Source organism: Arachis ipaensis, chromosome B7 (genome assembly GCF_059453495.1).
Source record: "Arachis ipaensis isolate K30076 ecotype BB chromosome B7, ASM5945349v1, whole genome shotgun sequence".
NCBI lineage: Eukaryota > Viridiplantae > Streptophyta > Magnoliopsida > Fabales > Fabaceae > Arachis > Arachis ipaensis.
The window spans coordinates 142,580,131-142,595,013 of NC_142442.1; the positions used below are offsets into that span (position 1 = coordinate 142,580,131).

Here is a 14,883-nt window from a genome sequence, read left to right on the forward strand (position 1 = left end):
TGTGTTTTTACTTTTTAGAGGCAGTAAGAAGCCAAGGCTGCAACCATAAACAATTTGGAAGCTGAAAATGAACACATTTTGCTTACATACCTTCTTACAGAATGAACAAGTTAATTGTTCCCAACTAGTAACGAAGACTGGCAAAACAAAAAGTAATTGAATCCTTTTCAGAAGATAAAAGGTCCCAATTTCCAGTTCTGGCTGCCTGCAGTTTAATTTCTTTTACCCCTGAACTAGATTAATTTCTTTCACTTTATTTTAACGTGATGAATTAGGTAGAAGGGAGTCACACTTTTCAAAAGGGAGGAAAAAAGCAGCTCAAATTACCTTACCTCGAACCTGGTGATTGATGATGTGACGATTACAATAATCCAGCACATACACCAACTAAACCATTTATCAATATTTATAATTCTAACCACATTCAACAGATTGGAAAGTTTTCAAATGTATCCGAAACACTAGTGTTCCAGTAATCTTAACCGTTGATTTTAATTAATATATATTATATATATTTTTTATAATTGAGATCAACGATTAAAATTATTGAATCATCGGTGTAGCTGATACACTTGAAGTTCTTCCCACAGATTAACCCGGGATACTTGAACACCAAATATGCACAATTCTTTACATGCACATGCACATGCACACACCAGACACAACTGTCAGAAGAGAATAGAATTTCATTGCTCAGAAATGGTGTTCTTGGAGATATCATCGCCTGCTCCTGTTCAGTTTTCGTTGAAACCAAAGATACGTTGCATGTTCACATGTTCACTGGAGGAGCTCCCTAAATATGACAGTTATATATTGTTTATAATCAGTGCTCTCCAAGTAAGAGAAGAATAATGTCAGAGAAATAAAGCCAAAAGATTAGCATTGCAAAGTGAGGATAAAAGCATGTCCTATATGAACCATTCTAGCTGAATAGTCTAAAACCATGCAAACTGTCTTAAGCAAAATACAAGGAAACATTTTTCCTAAGAATGATGTCAAATTGTCAATGTCATTTTATTTTAACGTTAACTGTTCAATGCAAAACCTCACCTTGAACAGAAGATCATACGCTATATATTCCCAGGGCAATGATATGGACATTAAGCTGCATTTCAAAGGTATCATTTCATCGAAGTCAGAACCAGAGGAAGAGGCAGCTGCATAAGCATGCCTTGCTGCTACTGTTGCAACTGATGCGGCTCTGCGAAAAATTACACCAAGACCCAACCCATTCTTTGATATAACTGGAGAAGATGGACCAGAGTCCTGCTGACTTTGATCTGACATTGCAACAGACAGATTCCATTTCATTCATCTTTCTGTATAACCTCTGAATAATAATAACATTGTTTTTACGTGTGTCTCCAATAAAAGCATCATAATACATTTGGTGAGAATAATCAAAGAAATGGTTTTCTTGCATAGGCACAAGTTTAATACATGATAAATAAGCACACACACAATTAAAGTGGGTACCACCAACTGTATTCAAGATACATTCACTATCATAGACCATAACAACTTTTATGTGAGTACATCCAAGGATAATGTGTGAAATTTGTGTTTATACAAGAATTTTGCTAACAGAAATCACGCAGTCACTAATGAAATTTAGAGTCATGCTTTATAACTATCTTTTTCCACGCAAGTTCCAAGAAAAAGAATACAAGAGTTGCATTACAGAAATCAGGAATTCCACCCATAAAAAGTTGCCTACCTGTAACACCAGAAACAGCTACTTCAACTTCCCCTCGACCTCCGGGACCTTTCATGTAAATCCTATCTGTTTTTCCTGTATAATGGCCTACTGATAGAAGGCTCCCAAATCGAGACTTGCCAGCTGCAATGTGGCAAGGGGAATATATTACTGAACAACATATATATGGCATGTGGCATCCATTGGAATGTAAAAAACAGAATAAACTTGGAAATTTCATGACTGAGCAATATGGTATCTTGGCAACGATAAAAAAAAAAGCAGCAAAAGCTCTGTAGGTTCCAATAACTCTACAGGGGCAGATTTGAAATGTTAAAAGAATTACAGGTCCCAAACTACTTTTGGAGATAAAATCATTCAAATAGATAGTAAAAAAAGAACAATTACCATCATAAGCATCTCGAACCATCTGATAGCTGACAAATCCTGAGAACAGGGTAAGCTGCATATCAGAGATACCAGCAAGTAAGATTGACTAAAACGCTAAAATAGCTTCTACTTATTACCATGTATGACATGTAAAACTATAATGCAAGTTTCAAGGATAAGTACAAGTGCTATTTGAGCACAACCACATACAAACAAACAATTGCTTTGGCACTTATTTAATTTCTTAAAGCAAATAGAAGCATATACAGTAGCTAAGAATGGAACAAACCTTAGTATCCTTCTTCTTAGCTGAACTACTATTCGGAGAAGAGTTGTCACTAGTACTGCAATCGTTTGACCCCTTTTCACTAGGAAATGCAGCCCCGTCATGTGCGTTAAGAACTACACAATAGCAATGATCTTTTTCAGTCAAAACCTGTTGGAAATGAAATGACCAAAGCTTATTTTATTAAGAGTTCTGAACCACGATGGAAAAAATATTTAATGATATGGCTATTCCTAAATAAGGAAATTAATTAAAGAACAAGGACACAGGAGCAAGAATTCTAAGAATACAGCATGACTCATGAATTATGAAAGTAGCAAAGTAAAGCAGTGCATGTTTCAAGGACTATTCTTGGATGTCTTAATTAGGAAAATGGACCACAAAGGAGAAAGCATATCTAAAACATTCTACATGTAGCAATTAAAATGTAAAGAGTTCACAAATGGTTACTTTACCACTGTATCAAAGGTGGAGTCAAAATCATCAATTGCAAAACATATATCTGGATAAGCAGGTGTTGTCTCCACTTCCTATATACATGTGAAGAAACAATTGTAAAGAGTACTCAAATTACAAGAATGCTTCAAAAAACATGTTTTCCTTTTTTTTTCTGCTCAAGGATATATAAAGAGGATAGGTATGCTTGCCTTTTTGGAGTCCAATTGAAAATTTACTCGACTTGGAGATGCATAAACAGTCTTTACAACCTGAGAAATTGCAATGGGATGCAGCAAAATCAAAACATAACTGCTGTATATTTACATTTAGGAATTTTCAACTTGGAGACACCACTGTTAGGTATGTATCACTGGGAAAAAATTGTATTAGCTTCACACTAAAATGTAGGAATTACTCATAGAAAGAGAAAAGAATATACTATAAATGTGAATGCACTCAAAATGAAATTCATCATTGACAAAAGGAGCACAAATCTTTAAAGTGATATTAGTTAGGTTTCCTACAGTAATCACCTAATAGTAAAAATAACATGAATAGATATAACAAATTATAGAAATAAAAGTCTGAAGATGTGCTAATGATCTCGAGGAAATTAACTAATGCCAATACCTGCCAAAACCATGGTGTGAAGTGTGAACTGTCTCTAACTGCTAAAATCAACTTAATTTTCAAAAAAGTTATGCTTCACCATCTAAATTTGGGCTTGGGGTTGATAAATCTGCATTTTTTATTTTTAAAACTTAAGATTCCCACAAGATTTGTAAATTGAATTATTTTTCTTATGGACATAAACATATTCACAAACACAACAAGGCAGAACTCCTAACAAAGAAAACCCATTGTAATATTTCATAAAAAATTATAAGTGAAGATAATTCAACTGGTAGATAAAGTTTCAATTCTTTAAAATGAATTACCTTGTATACGGGGGATAATGGTGTATCCTGCCCAGATTGATGATTCTGAAGGACCTGGTAACTACAGAAATGGATAGTTTTAATCAATTTGCCAAAATGAATGTTTATGACGAACAAAAAAGTATAACAACCCAAATTGCAAAGCTTATAGAGCTTGTGCAAACCATGACTTTTTATTCAAAGACACAATAGTCTTCTTTACAAAGTTAGAGAATGCAGAATGTCTCGGTCGGAATTTAAAAGTTTATTCTAATTATGAATAACAAGTGTAATGATCCACTAAAAAATCAAATGGAAAACTAATGAAACTGTAACGAACTCTAGTATTGTTGTAAAGGATATCTTTCTGATAAAGAAATGGCCATGTAACAATACAATTATATAACTTACTATTTTTGCAACATTTTGAGAAACACGTAAAATCAGAGATTCATTCTCAGTATTCCATGGGCATTGGACAAATCATTTGAAGCAATATGATCACAATCACAAGTTAAAGGAATTTAAGGAAACCAGAATGTTTGTCAAACTACTTAAGAGATTAGGCATGGCAAAACACAATGGTGGATATGAAATTGAGGAAAGAAAATTTTACCTGCAAATTGCAACAGTTACACTGAATGATGTATGAGCAATCAAATTCAAGTAAAAAGAACGCCTCCAGTCCACATTTAGTGAAGTTTCATCAACTAAGTTTTTCAACTGATAGTAAAAAAGTGAACAAAATTATTTGCCATCACAATGCATGGACTACAAAATCCTATGTCAGAATAGCAATCCAATAAGCATAAAGACTAATTTGCCATCAATGCTATACCAACAGTTTTCATCTTTGGTTTTATTCATCAGCAAAGCAAATTAATCAAACAGAAACACACTAGTATCATATGTACTGAGCTCTTGATTGGAGAGTAATGACTATAACCAGTAGACAGAGTTTCAAGCTTGACATTGAACTAAAGCATTACCCACCTCACTGGCATATGATATAAGCTAGAGAAAGGTAAAAGAAAATCTCCAACAGATTTTAAGGTCGAATTTACCTCGGGTGCCCACCTGCGTACAAAATAAGGATCAAGATTGTCCGCATTGTTGTTGGAACCAGAACCACGGGAAGCCTGCAGTAATAAAGCTCAAAATTCAACTTCACAAAGATCATTGCTGAAAACATTTCTCATAACAAATAAAGGTGCATACCAATTTCCTGACAAAGAAAACGAGATCATCATCTTGGCGTCCCCTTGATTCTTTACCACGGACAAAGTACAGATCAAAAACGTCATGCCAGAATTTCATGTCCATTTCGACATCGGAAGCATCTTCTTGCTCCTCCACTACCGTTTTGCCTATCAAATTAGAGTGCTTCTTTACCATGCTCAGCAATTCATGCCTTAACGATAACGAATCCAGGTGGCGCGGTGCAGAATCATTAGAGCATCAAAATCATGCAAAAGAATATGATAGTGAGTGGGTGTAAGGAAGAATGCGCGAGCGGTTTGCATTGTGCAATTGGAATTCCGGTTTTCAAATTGGATTCGAGATGGAAAAAGAAGCACAGAAAGAGAAGAGAAGCGCGAATGGTGAATAATGGTGCTAATTTAAGTACCTTGAGGGGGTTTCGCCTCCATCGAGAAGCATATCTTCAGAAATGATTGTTCAAACGGATTGAAGATTAAGATACGAATTATGAAGTAATATGTAGGGTTTATGCTCAAAATTTGATGGAGAAAATGATGCTACAAATCCAGCTTCTGATTCGACCGAAATCGTGCTGGAAGATGATTCGAGTTCAGAGCAGTTATTCGGTGCCAAGCAGAGCTAAGAAGCAATCAGATAATCATAAATAATAACAAATATGTGTCATGAAACTAGCAGCGAAGTCGTTGTAGTATAGTGGTAAGTATTCCCGCCTGTCACGCGGGTGACCCGGGTTCGATCCCCGGCAACGGCGAAAATCTTTTAGTTTTTGGTTGACGCAATTTTTTTCCTTGGCAGATGTAGCATTTTTTATGTTCTTTCTGAGCCCAAACTACACGGCCCAAAAAAGCAAGGTTCGAATTTCTATGATGTTAGTTGAATTGGGGAATGAAGAGGACCAACATTTTTAGTTAAAAGAAAAAAGAATCTATTCGTGTTAACTCAAATGTAAAGTAAAGTAAATGTCAATAAATATAACCAATATTTTGGAGGTCATATGATATCAACTTTTATTCGGTTAATATTAGTCAATTTTTTTTCTGTATTGTAAAATTACCATTTTAATTATTTTTTATAGAATTTAAAATTTAATATTTAATATTTAAAGGTTAGGATAATAATTTCGACAAAAAAAATATAGGTGAAGTACTTCTCACTAGCACTTTAGCATCCGATCTCATACATTGTTAAGAGAATGATATTTGAACCCTTCTTTTTATACATCTTTTTATTTTCTTTCGGTACTTATAAAAAGATGGCGCATATAACATTCTAGCAATTGATTTACCACTTTTTATTCAAACTCTTTCATACTGTTTTGTGTCCACGAGAAGATTTAACATTTTCGTTGATTATGACTACGGATGAGATCAAGGGAAACATGAGTTTTGGAAAAACTTTTTTAAAATATATTTATATTTTTTTAAAAAGTATAAATATTTTGTTTTATGTTTAATGAATTAAAAAGTTCATGTCTTTATATTTATAGTTAGAGGTGATAATTTAACAAATCGATCCAACGAATTTTGTAGGCTTTTTTTTTTTTAAATTTATTACGACCGAATATTTTTAATTAATAGGCTTTACAAAAACATTAAGCTTTGTTTGGTCTATTTAATAAAACGAGTCGAACCTAAAATGAGTCGAGTCACAACCTTTCGTCAAGTAGACTTACCAACATTCACCTATATTCGCAGTTTTTAAAAATTAGAGATATTTTTGAAAGTATCTAAGAGGGAGTTTTTTAAGGTTGTCTTATGCTTATCAAAATTTAAAAGTCTAATGTAATCTCATACGACCTTAATTAATATCCAAATTTAATTATTACATTAATATTTATATTTTTAAATTTTAAAAACTATTTTATCAAACACACTTATTGTTGTTTGTACTTATTAAAAATAATTTTTAATTTAATTTACCAAACATAGATGATACAACTTTTAAAAAATTATTTTCTAAAAACTAGCTTTTATAAACTACTATTAAAAAAAAGTTTTACCAAACCAAACCTTAACCGTGATGGAATATCAATGTATCGCTTACTTGGACGACATATTTTTTTCCCTCCAAGGCACAGGGCAAAACCTATAATTAGGGGTGGCAATTGATAGAATAGGATAGGGTTACCCTACCTGCAGGTTGAAAACAATCCAATCCTAATTCTATCCGTAGTCAATTCGTAAGTATCCGACCCTTCTCATGAATTTTTATAAATATACAATATTATTATATATCCTAATGAGTATGTAAATTAAAAATTAAATATAATCAACATAATTATTTCACAAATAATATAATATCTTTTCATAAATAACGTAATCATCAAATTTTTAATTATACATAAATTTAATTTTTATATAAATAAAAATATTAAATTATCAATTAATAATTTTAACTCGAATCGACAATTTTACCTTATCAAATTGAATAAAATTAAATACTCGCAAATAAGGTAGATGTTACCACCTTGCTTATGATTAAGCGAAGAAACAAGGTCAAAGGAATTAAGGAACTATATATACATACGAATATGATGAATTCTTTAACCGCATGCCACTATTTCTTGGATTCCTTGGATTCCTTGGGAGGTGATTTTGAGCTAAGGGACAAACTATACAACCTAAAAGAAACTTTGTCCGCTGAATTCACGCAATGATGGCGACCCATGCGACAACATCATTAAATATGATGAGAAATGGAAACAAAAATATTCAATTTTTTAAAGCAACTTTAGCCTGAAGAACATGCTTATTTAGTAAACAAATTAAATCGCGCAAGTTGTTTTGAAAAAGCTTTAGAAAAAAATAATCAAGGCATAAAAAATAAAAAATAAAAAAACAAACAAACGGTGGTGATCCCAATAATCATGCATGTTTATTTCTAACCCAATAATTATTACGCGCTCACATTAATCCTTTTCCGGTCCCCACCTCTTTCTTCTTTTTTCCAATTTTCTTCAATCTGATGAATAAGAAAGGAAAGTGCCTCTAACTATTTTAAAAGAATGATAAAAGAATGAGAGAAAATGGTAAATAAGTCCTGACCTTTTGTCCCGCGGATATTTTTGTCTGGCCATTGAAAAATATTTTTAAGTTTCTAACATTCACAAAACTTGGACGGATCAGTTTTTGACGGATGCATTTGGACGGATTAATCCTTAACGGAGGCATTTGGACGAAGGGATTGATCTATCCAAATTTTATGAAGGTCAGGGATTTAAAAATATTTTTTAATGGTCAAAAATAAAAATGTCTGCGGCACAAAAGGTTAAGAGACTATTTAATTAAAAACAAAAATTAAGAACTTTGGAATACACGTACATTCTATGACGAAGCAAATCACAAGATCTAAGTCATTTTCATCAACAATTTTGATCCAGCACGAAGCTTTAATAATAATCTCATGAACATGGATGAAACTGAACCAATATTTAATACTTGGCGGTGTGATAGAATAACACTCGAGATAACTGAATGTTAAATCTCCATTTTGAACCCAGAATCCGGATCCACAACCTACTACAAATACGAGATTTTATAAGTTCACTATAATCAATTGAACTCAGTGAACGAAATTGCAAAGCATAACTAGCTGAACAAAAATCTAGCATAAGAAATTGACAATGTTGCACAAAACAAAAACAAGAGAAGAGATGCATTAAATTTAAATGAAGCTCAATATAATTTATCTCATTACACATTAATAACCATATTCATGGTTTTTTTTTTCTCCCTTATATATATTAGAAGCCAACGAAGACTACTTATAAAATTCCTTTCAAGATCTCAAAAAAAAAAACATAAGCTTTGAACGCATCATCATAATATAATTTGGTGAACCCCATATACAACATGACCACTTACCAATTAATTAAGAAAATTAAGGGAGACATTGATTTTGTTCAAGGCCTCATCATAAGAGTGTTCATCAGTAGTCTTGTTCGACCACTCCATTATTATTATTACTATTCTTATTCTTCTTCCCTTTGCCGGTTCTTCTCCTGCTGGCGGTGCCGACAGCGGAGACACCATCATGGCGAATGTTTCCATCGTTGAACATCAAGGGCAAGTCGTTTGCATCTTCTCCATCATCTTCTTCATCGGTGGCTATGCGAATGCAAGAGCAGCGGTTTAAGGATGCAAAGAAAGCCATGGTGACACCGTTGATGAACCACATGGCTACGCCATCAAGCTTTCCTCCTCCTCCGCAACCAGAAGAAGAAGAAGAGGACGATGATGATGAGATGTCTCTGACAACCCTTGATTCATCAGCAGTGTTTGATGATCGGAGACTGAAGAATCCGCTGCAGCTTGAAGAGGTTGTGGCAGCCATGGATCGATGTTTGATATGATATGCGGTGTTTGATATGATATGCTGCTATAGTAGTAGTAGCAAGCATCCACGTTCACCTAAAAATGAAAGAGAAAAGAGTGATAATAAGAGCTTATTAAGAAGCTTCAGATTTAGTTGTGATAATGGACTATTATATTCTTAATTCTCTATATATCATGGTTTACTTAATTATTCAGAAACAATAATCTTATGGACTATTCCACGGTTTCGCTCCGTATACTAAAATCAGCCACCAAAATCAGCTACTAATATGATATATATGTTAAAATATAAATATATATTAAAAATAAATTAAGCCACACATATTTATATATAAATATATTAATAATTAATTTTAATATAGAAATAATATTTTTGTAATCATTATTATATGTCGGTCTGTATATTTATTTTGAACATACATGTCTTTTTGTTTTTTTAGACATAATTTCTTTTTAACCATTTGCTTACATAAGCACACAAATAATTAATAACCAATCATATTAAACATATACTAAAAGATTAATTAATAAATTAATTATTTATATAAAATATATATTAAAATAAATTAAATAATATATATCTAATTTTGTATGTGTATATAATATTTTTGAATTAGAATACCATCCTACAACGTAGCGTACCTTATACTCTGTTGTTGTGGTTGTATATCTGACGATATATAATTTACAGTTTTACACGCTAGATATACAGCTCTTTTTCAATCTATCTATATCATAAATCCGATGTATATGGTTGATGAGTAATGCAATCTTTTGCCACTGAATTTCTAGAGTTTGAAAAATCAATCATGTTAACTATAAATTAAAAATTAATAATTAAATTAATTAATTATATAAAATATATATTAAAAATAAATCAAATAATATATATTTATATATAAATATATAATAATTAATTTTTAATGTATACATAATATTGTTATAAAATATGATAAAGTTTTGAACAACTTGTTAATATATTTCTAGAAAGATAAAAAATGTAGTATTTTCTAGAAAATAATTTAACTAATATAAAAACTAGTAAGTTTTAGATTTTTATTTATTTATAATTTAAAAAATGCTTAACTTGATTAATAAATTATTATTTTAAATATAAATCATTAATATAAAATATAACAAATAAAAACTAATTTTTATTTGATTAATAAAGTATACAATATTTTTTAGAATAAAATATTATTTTGGTCTTAATGTAACACCCTAATATGTAAATTCTTATACTCAACTCATAAGTCAATGATAATAAGGTGGTATGACTCTTAAGGTGGATTTTTATTACATAAATAAAGTATAATTGAAAGAAGTATTAATCAAGAAGTATGAAAATAGTAAAAATAGAATCGCGAAGTCGTATCACTCACGTATCGACAGCTAAAAGATAAAGCGTGAAGTCGAAAATGATGTACAGATAAAGGTATAAAGGAGAGTAAGAGAAGGATAGTGTATAAATATATAACATAAGTAAATAGTCACTAGTCGCCGCGATCTGCGAAGTTTAGGCCGGCTAGGGTAAAGTATGAAAGTAGTTGACAACAAAATCTCCTAATCTCTCCCAAAAGAAACATAAGAGCCTCTATAGGCAAGTTCAAAGGAGTTCAATACATAATATAAGCTTTTCAAAATAAAGGTGGAGAGATTCTAAGCAAAATATAAAGTAGAGAGTGTAAAGATCTTCGCCATCTCTCATATGAACCACAGTTCACTTCTGAGCACCTGGACCTGTATCTGAAAAACAAGAGATATATACGGAATGAGAACCCCCGACCCTTGGGTTCCCAATACGGTAAAAGTGCCAAATAAATACAATGCATTGTAATAAAAACTCATTAAGCATCCTAAACTTCCTTTCACCAAATATTCATCCTATGTTCTCGCTAATCCATAAATAGGCAACTGTCATAAAGGAATGCTAAATCTGATGCATATTCCTCATGCTTTCTAACTTTCTAACTATCTGACAATTCACAATCAGAATTATATCCAAAACCATCACCAGCTATTCTGTCTCCACAATTCTATATCAATACCTCATATCCCCACCTGGAGTAAGTGAAATCACTTCACTGTGTCTACCCAGGGAGCTCAAATTATCTCAATATCAACCTGGAGCAGTAAAATTATTTCACTACGTCTACCCAGGGAACTCAATTACCTCATTCAATAATCATCATCCTTATTCAATTACATCATCAACTCATCTCATCAAGAACAACCCTCAGCATCCATCGACACCAGCATGAGGGACCTCTCAGTTGTACAAACACAATTAATACAGACAAGTAATACACAATTAAGGTAGGGGTGCACAGACCCGGCCCGGCCCGGTCCCGAGCACTTTAGGGGCTAATTTGGTGTGATTTCATCGGGTTTAGGGCCGGGTAAGGGTCTCAAAAATAGACCCGGTCATTATTTCGGGTCGGGTCCGGGCCATAGCTCGGGTCACCCGAAGTCGGCCCGGTGGCCCGGTCATCATACACAATTAATATTTTGTGTTATTAGTGATAGATCATGACTATTCTTATGTGGAATTTAAGTATTGTAAACCTTAATATTTTGTGTTATTAGTCATTATAAGACTATAAGTTAAGGTTTTATATTTAGAATGCATAAGACTTTAGACTAATGCATAATATTGTGTTATTTGTATTGATTTAAATATTTGGTATTATTAGACAATATTAGTATTGATTGTGGTTTTGCTTTAGTATTGATTGTGGTTATGCTTTAATTTTAAAGAAGGGTTGGTTCTTGTTATATTTTTCTAAGTGAATTTTACCATGTTAAATAATGGTTGGAGTCTTGGAAATTTAGATATTTTTACATGCTAGCTTACAAGAATGTATCAACGTAATGTAATGTTAACGGCCCGGTTTTCACCCGGTATAATTGTGGCCCGAAAGTGTATTGGTTTCATCAGGTCTAGGGTAGGGTTCGGGTCTAATAAATAGACCCGGTGTATATTTCGGGTCGGGTCTGGGTCACATCAAACCCGGCTTCACCCGGCCCATGTGCACCCCTAAATTAAGGTATAAGTAGAACAGATAGCATATAGTCAGGTAACATAGCATATATGATATAACAATCCAAACAAATAGGCAAACTCAAACAATTCAAATATATGCAAATGATGTATGCCTGCCCTATGACTGATGATATCATCTGTCGGTTATCAAGCCAACCCGACGTGTCCGGCAGCTAATAACCTGGGCACAGTCTCTCTGTTGCGCATTAATATCATTAGAGGGAATACATGCCCTATCACTATTAGAGGATATATGTGCCCTGTCACTATTAGAGTGTATAAGTGCCATGTCACCATTAGAGTGTATAAGTACCCTGTCACCATTACAACCAGAAAAAAACACAAACATATTCACATTCAACATTTTCCATCATTATTCATTTACCACATTCTTTCATAATCATTCTTTATTATTATCAATTCTCAAAAAATATATAGCTTAATTAAAAATATTGTTATCATTTACATTACTCACTTTATTAATTATTCATATCAAATTTAAATAGTATTTTATCCTAGTTTTTATTTAGCAAATAGCCGTTTCTAGCGGGTTAGTATGTCTTTTATTTGAAGGTCTTATTAGATAAGATGATAACATAACATCGTTCATCACGCACTCTGGCAAGGAAGACCTTGGAAACTATAAATCTTGTCCGTCCCCGTTGCCATCCCCTTTAATTTGGCTTTTACCCCAAAGCATCCCCCCAAACGTAACCAAGAAAATGCCAAAAGAAGAAGCCATGTTTCAATGTGAATAGACGGGTAAATAAAGTACCGTAGAAAAACAATGAAAAGAAGAATAATGACAATCACAATATGATCTTCTCTATCTGTCTCTCTAAAAATAAACAAAAAAGTACATATATAATGTACATACAACTGTATGCATGTATGTTATTACAATAGTCGTGTCTGTAACAAGCATTATGATTCATTGGTAGGGATGATGTGTATTAATCATAATTTGGAAGTGTAAAGATTAACGAGAATGATGAGGAGTTAATTAATAAATAAGCTAAGGAAGGATGGTAATGATATGTGTAGTAGTGCATGTAATCATAATAAGCCACGGTGGGTCTACCCATTGGCCATTAGTCTCCGATCCCATTGCATAATCTAACCTACCACCTACTCTCCATAAATTAAAGGGACACTACAACATTTTTAGACTAAGGTAACCCTTATTCGAAGTAATATTTAACAAAAGTTACCTTAGACAGGCAAAGACAATATTTTTGATGAGTTACCTTTGAATAAGGCTAAGATAACTAAGTTTTTGGCCACCCACAAAAATTATTATCTTTGATATCTAAAACAACACTAAAAAAATGTTACAATATAAAACATTTAAGACAACATTTTTAAATAAAAATACAACATTTTATAAAAGTTATAAAAAAATTGAATAAATAACATTTATAAAAAGTTGCCTAAAATTATTCTAGGTTACAAATTTTAGAGGAAAACTTTTCATATTCCCACCAATTATTTTCCAATCAAATAACGTACAAAAAAAAAAAAAAAAGAAAAGACACAATTGCTTCATCAGTTCATCACTTCCTTTATCACTTAGCTTCATCACATACACCATAACCCTAACATACATTTGAAACGAACAACACAGACGGCCACACACCCTCCACCGATCGCGGCTCTCCTCCACCACGATCGCAGCTCTCAATCGCAGTGCTGTCCACTCCAAACGGCGACGGTGCGGTGCTCCCTTCCACGGTCGTCAGCACGTTACTCTCCTCCACGGGCTTCTGCGCGGTGCTCTCCTCCACGGGTGTCGGCGCGGTGCTCTCCTCTACGGGCGTTGGCGCGGTGCTCTCCTCCACGCACGCTGCTCCACGACTCCTCCTCTTCCTGTCTCGGCTCCACGTACAGGGTCTTCTTCGAGAAACCCCCTCTCCTTCTCCCACTTCCACTTCTTCCCCTGTCTCGCCTTCTCCTCTTCGCAAGGTCTCACAATACTACACGCAGCTGTAACCCCCCTCCTCCTCCTCTGCTTATTAGTAAGAAAGCTTCTAAATTTTACTATGGAATGAAATTTCTGAATGCATTGATTGTGAATGAAGATATGGAATGTTCTGAATTTTAGTATGAAAATGGAATTTCTGAATGCATTGAAGCTTAATTTTGGGGCTTCTCAATAATTCTGATTTTAGGGGTTTTATTTCAATTTTTCTGAAGTTTTCATGAGGATCAACATCTTCCTGGTGCTTTTTCAGTTCCATATTTTTTACCCTGGTTAAATAAATTCCCACTATTATATTTTTCTTGCAGCTTCTGTTCTAAAAGCTATGTTAAGGTACAGAAAGAAGCAGTTTGCGGTTGATGAGACCAGGCGTGATACTTATAATTGTCCAGTGCCTTCACGCAATAAACCACCAGTATTGACTACAGTTTAAGATGAATTCAAGCAATTAACTACTTGCGGTATGAACTTTTCTTATTGCTTTTTCTCTTTTTCTTGTTTTCGTGAACTAGATAAAACAAAATTGGAAGCATATATCAAGTATAGAGTCATCTTTTGCTTCTTACTTAGATTTTTTTCA

The 14,883-nt window shown here is 33.2% G+C and overlaps 2 protein-coding genes and 1 non-coding gene across 6 annotated transcripts; 1 reads left to right on the forward strand and 2 right to left on the reverse strand.

Moving 5' to 3' along the window:
• Positions 1-301: 301 nt before the first annotated feature.
• Positions 302-5,553, reverse strand: CW7. 3 transcript variants are annotated; one of them, XM_016308400.3, is made up of 12 exons: positions 5,355-5,550; positions 4,946-5,138; positions 4,792-4,866; positions 4,344-4,450; positions 3,749-3,809; positions 3,020-3,079; positions 2,828-2,902; positions 2,376-2,522; positions 2,105-2,159; positions 1,718-1,840; positions 1,051-1,280; positions 302-793 (listed from the first exon to the last, which is right to left on the reverse strand). In XM_016308400.3, the coding sequence occupies exons 1-12, from the start codon at positions 5,384-5,386 to the stop codon at positions 770-772; spliced, it is 1,182 nt and encodes a 393-aa protein (XP_016163886.1). In that variant the 5' UTR covers positions 5,387-5,550; the 3' UTR covers positions 302-769. The 3 variants fall into 3 exon arrangements, with proteins under 3 accessions (XP_016163886.1, XP_088349634.1, XP_016163887.1); XM_088493508.1 differs by lacking the exon at positions 2,105-2,159 and having other exon boundaries at positions 1,718-1,867; positions 2,354-2,522; positions 5,355-5,552; XM_016308401.3 differs by lacking the exon at positions 302-793 and having other exon boundaries at positions 1,196-1,330; positions 5,355-5,553.
• A 74-nt stretch (positions 5,554-5,627) lies between these two features.
• Positions 5,628-5,699, forward strand: TRNAD-GUC (transfer RNA aspartic acid (anticodon GUC)). The gene has a single exon. It is a non-coding gene; the product is annotated as a tRNA-Asp (tRNA).
• Positions 5,700-7,964: 2,265 nt separating this feature from the next.
• Positions 7,965-9,416, reverse strand: LOC107606347 (uncharacterized). Of its 2 annotated transcripts, none has more exons than XM_016308402.3 (2): positions 8,812-9,416; positions 7,965-8,463 (listed from the first exon to the last, which is right to left on the reverse strand). In XM_016308402.3, exon 1 carries the CDS (start codon positions 9,278-9,280, stop codon positions 8,876-8,878), a length of 405 nt encoding a protein of 134 aa, XP_016163888.1. In that variant the 5' UTR covers positions 9,281-9,416; the 3' UTR covers positions 7,965-8,463; positions 8,812-8,875. The 2 variants fall into 2 exon arrangements, with proteins under 2 accessions (XP_016163888.1, XP_088349635.1); XM_088493509.1 differs by having other exon boundaries at positions 7,965-8,466.
• Between the last annotated feature and the right edge of the window lie 5,467 nt (positions 9,417-14,883).

Excerpts from the sequence above, each read along its gene's own strand:
- LOC107606347 (XM_016308402.3), bottom strand. The coding sequence starts at position 9,280 with ATGGCTGCCACAACCTCTTCAAGCTGCAGCGGATTCTTCAGTCTCCGA.
- CW7 (XM_016308400.3), bottom strand. The coding sequence starts at position 5,386 with ATGCTTCTCGATGGAGGCGAAACCCCCTCAAG. Across the intron at positions 4,867-4,945 it reads TTTTCTTTGTCAGGAAATTG|GCTTCCCGTGGTTCTGGTTC; the intron begins GTATGCACCTTT and ends TTATTACTGCAG. Across the intron at positions 2,160-2,375 it reads CTAAGAAGAAGGATACTAAG|CTTACCCTGTTCTCAGGATT; the intron begins GTTTGTTCCATT and ends TCTGATATGCAG.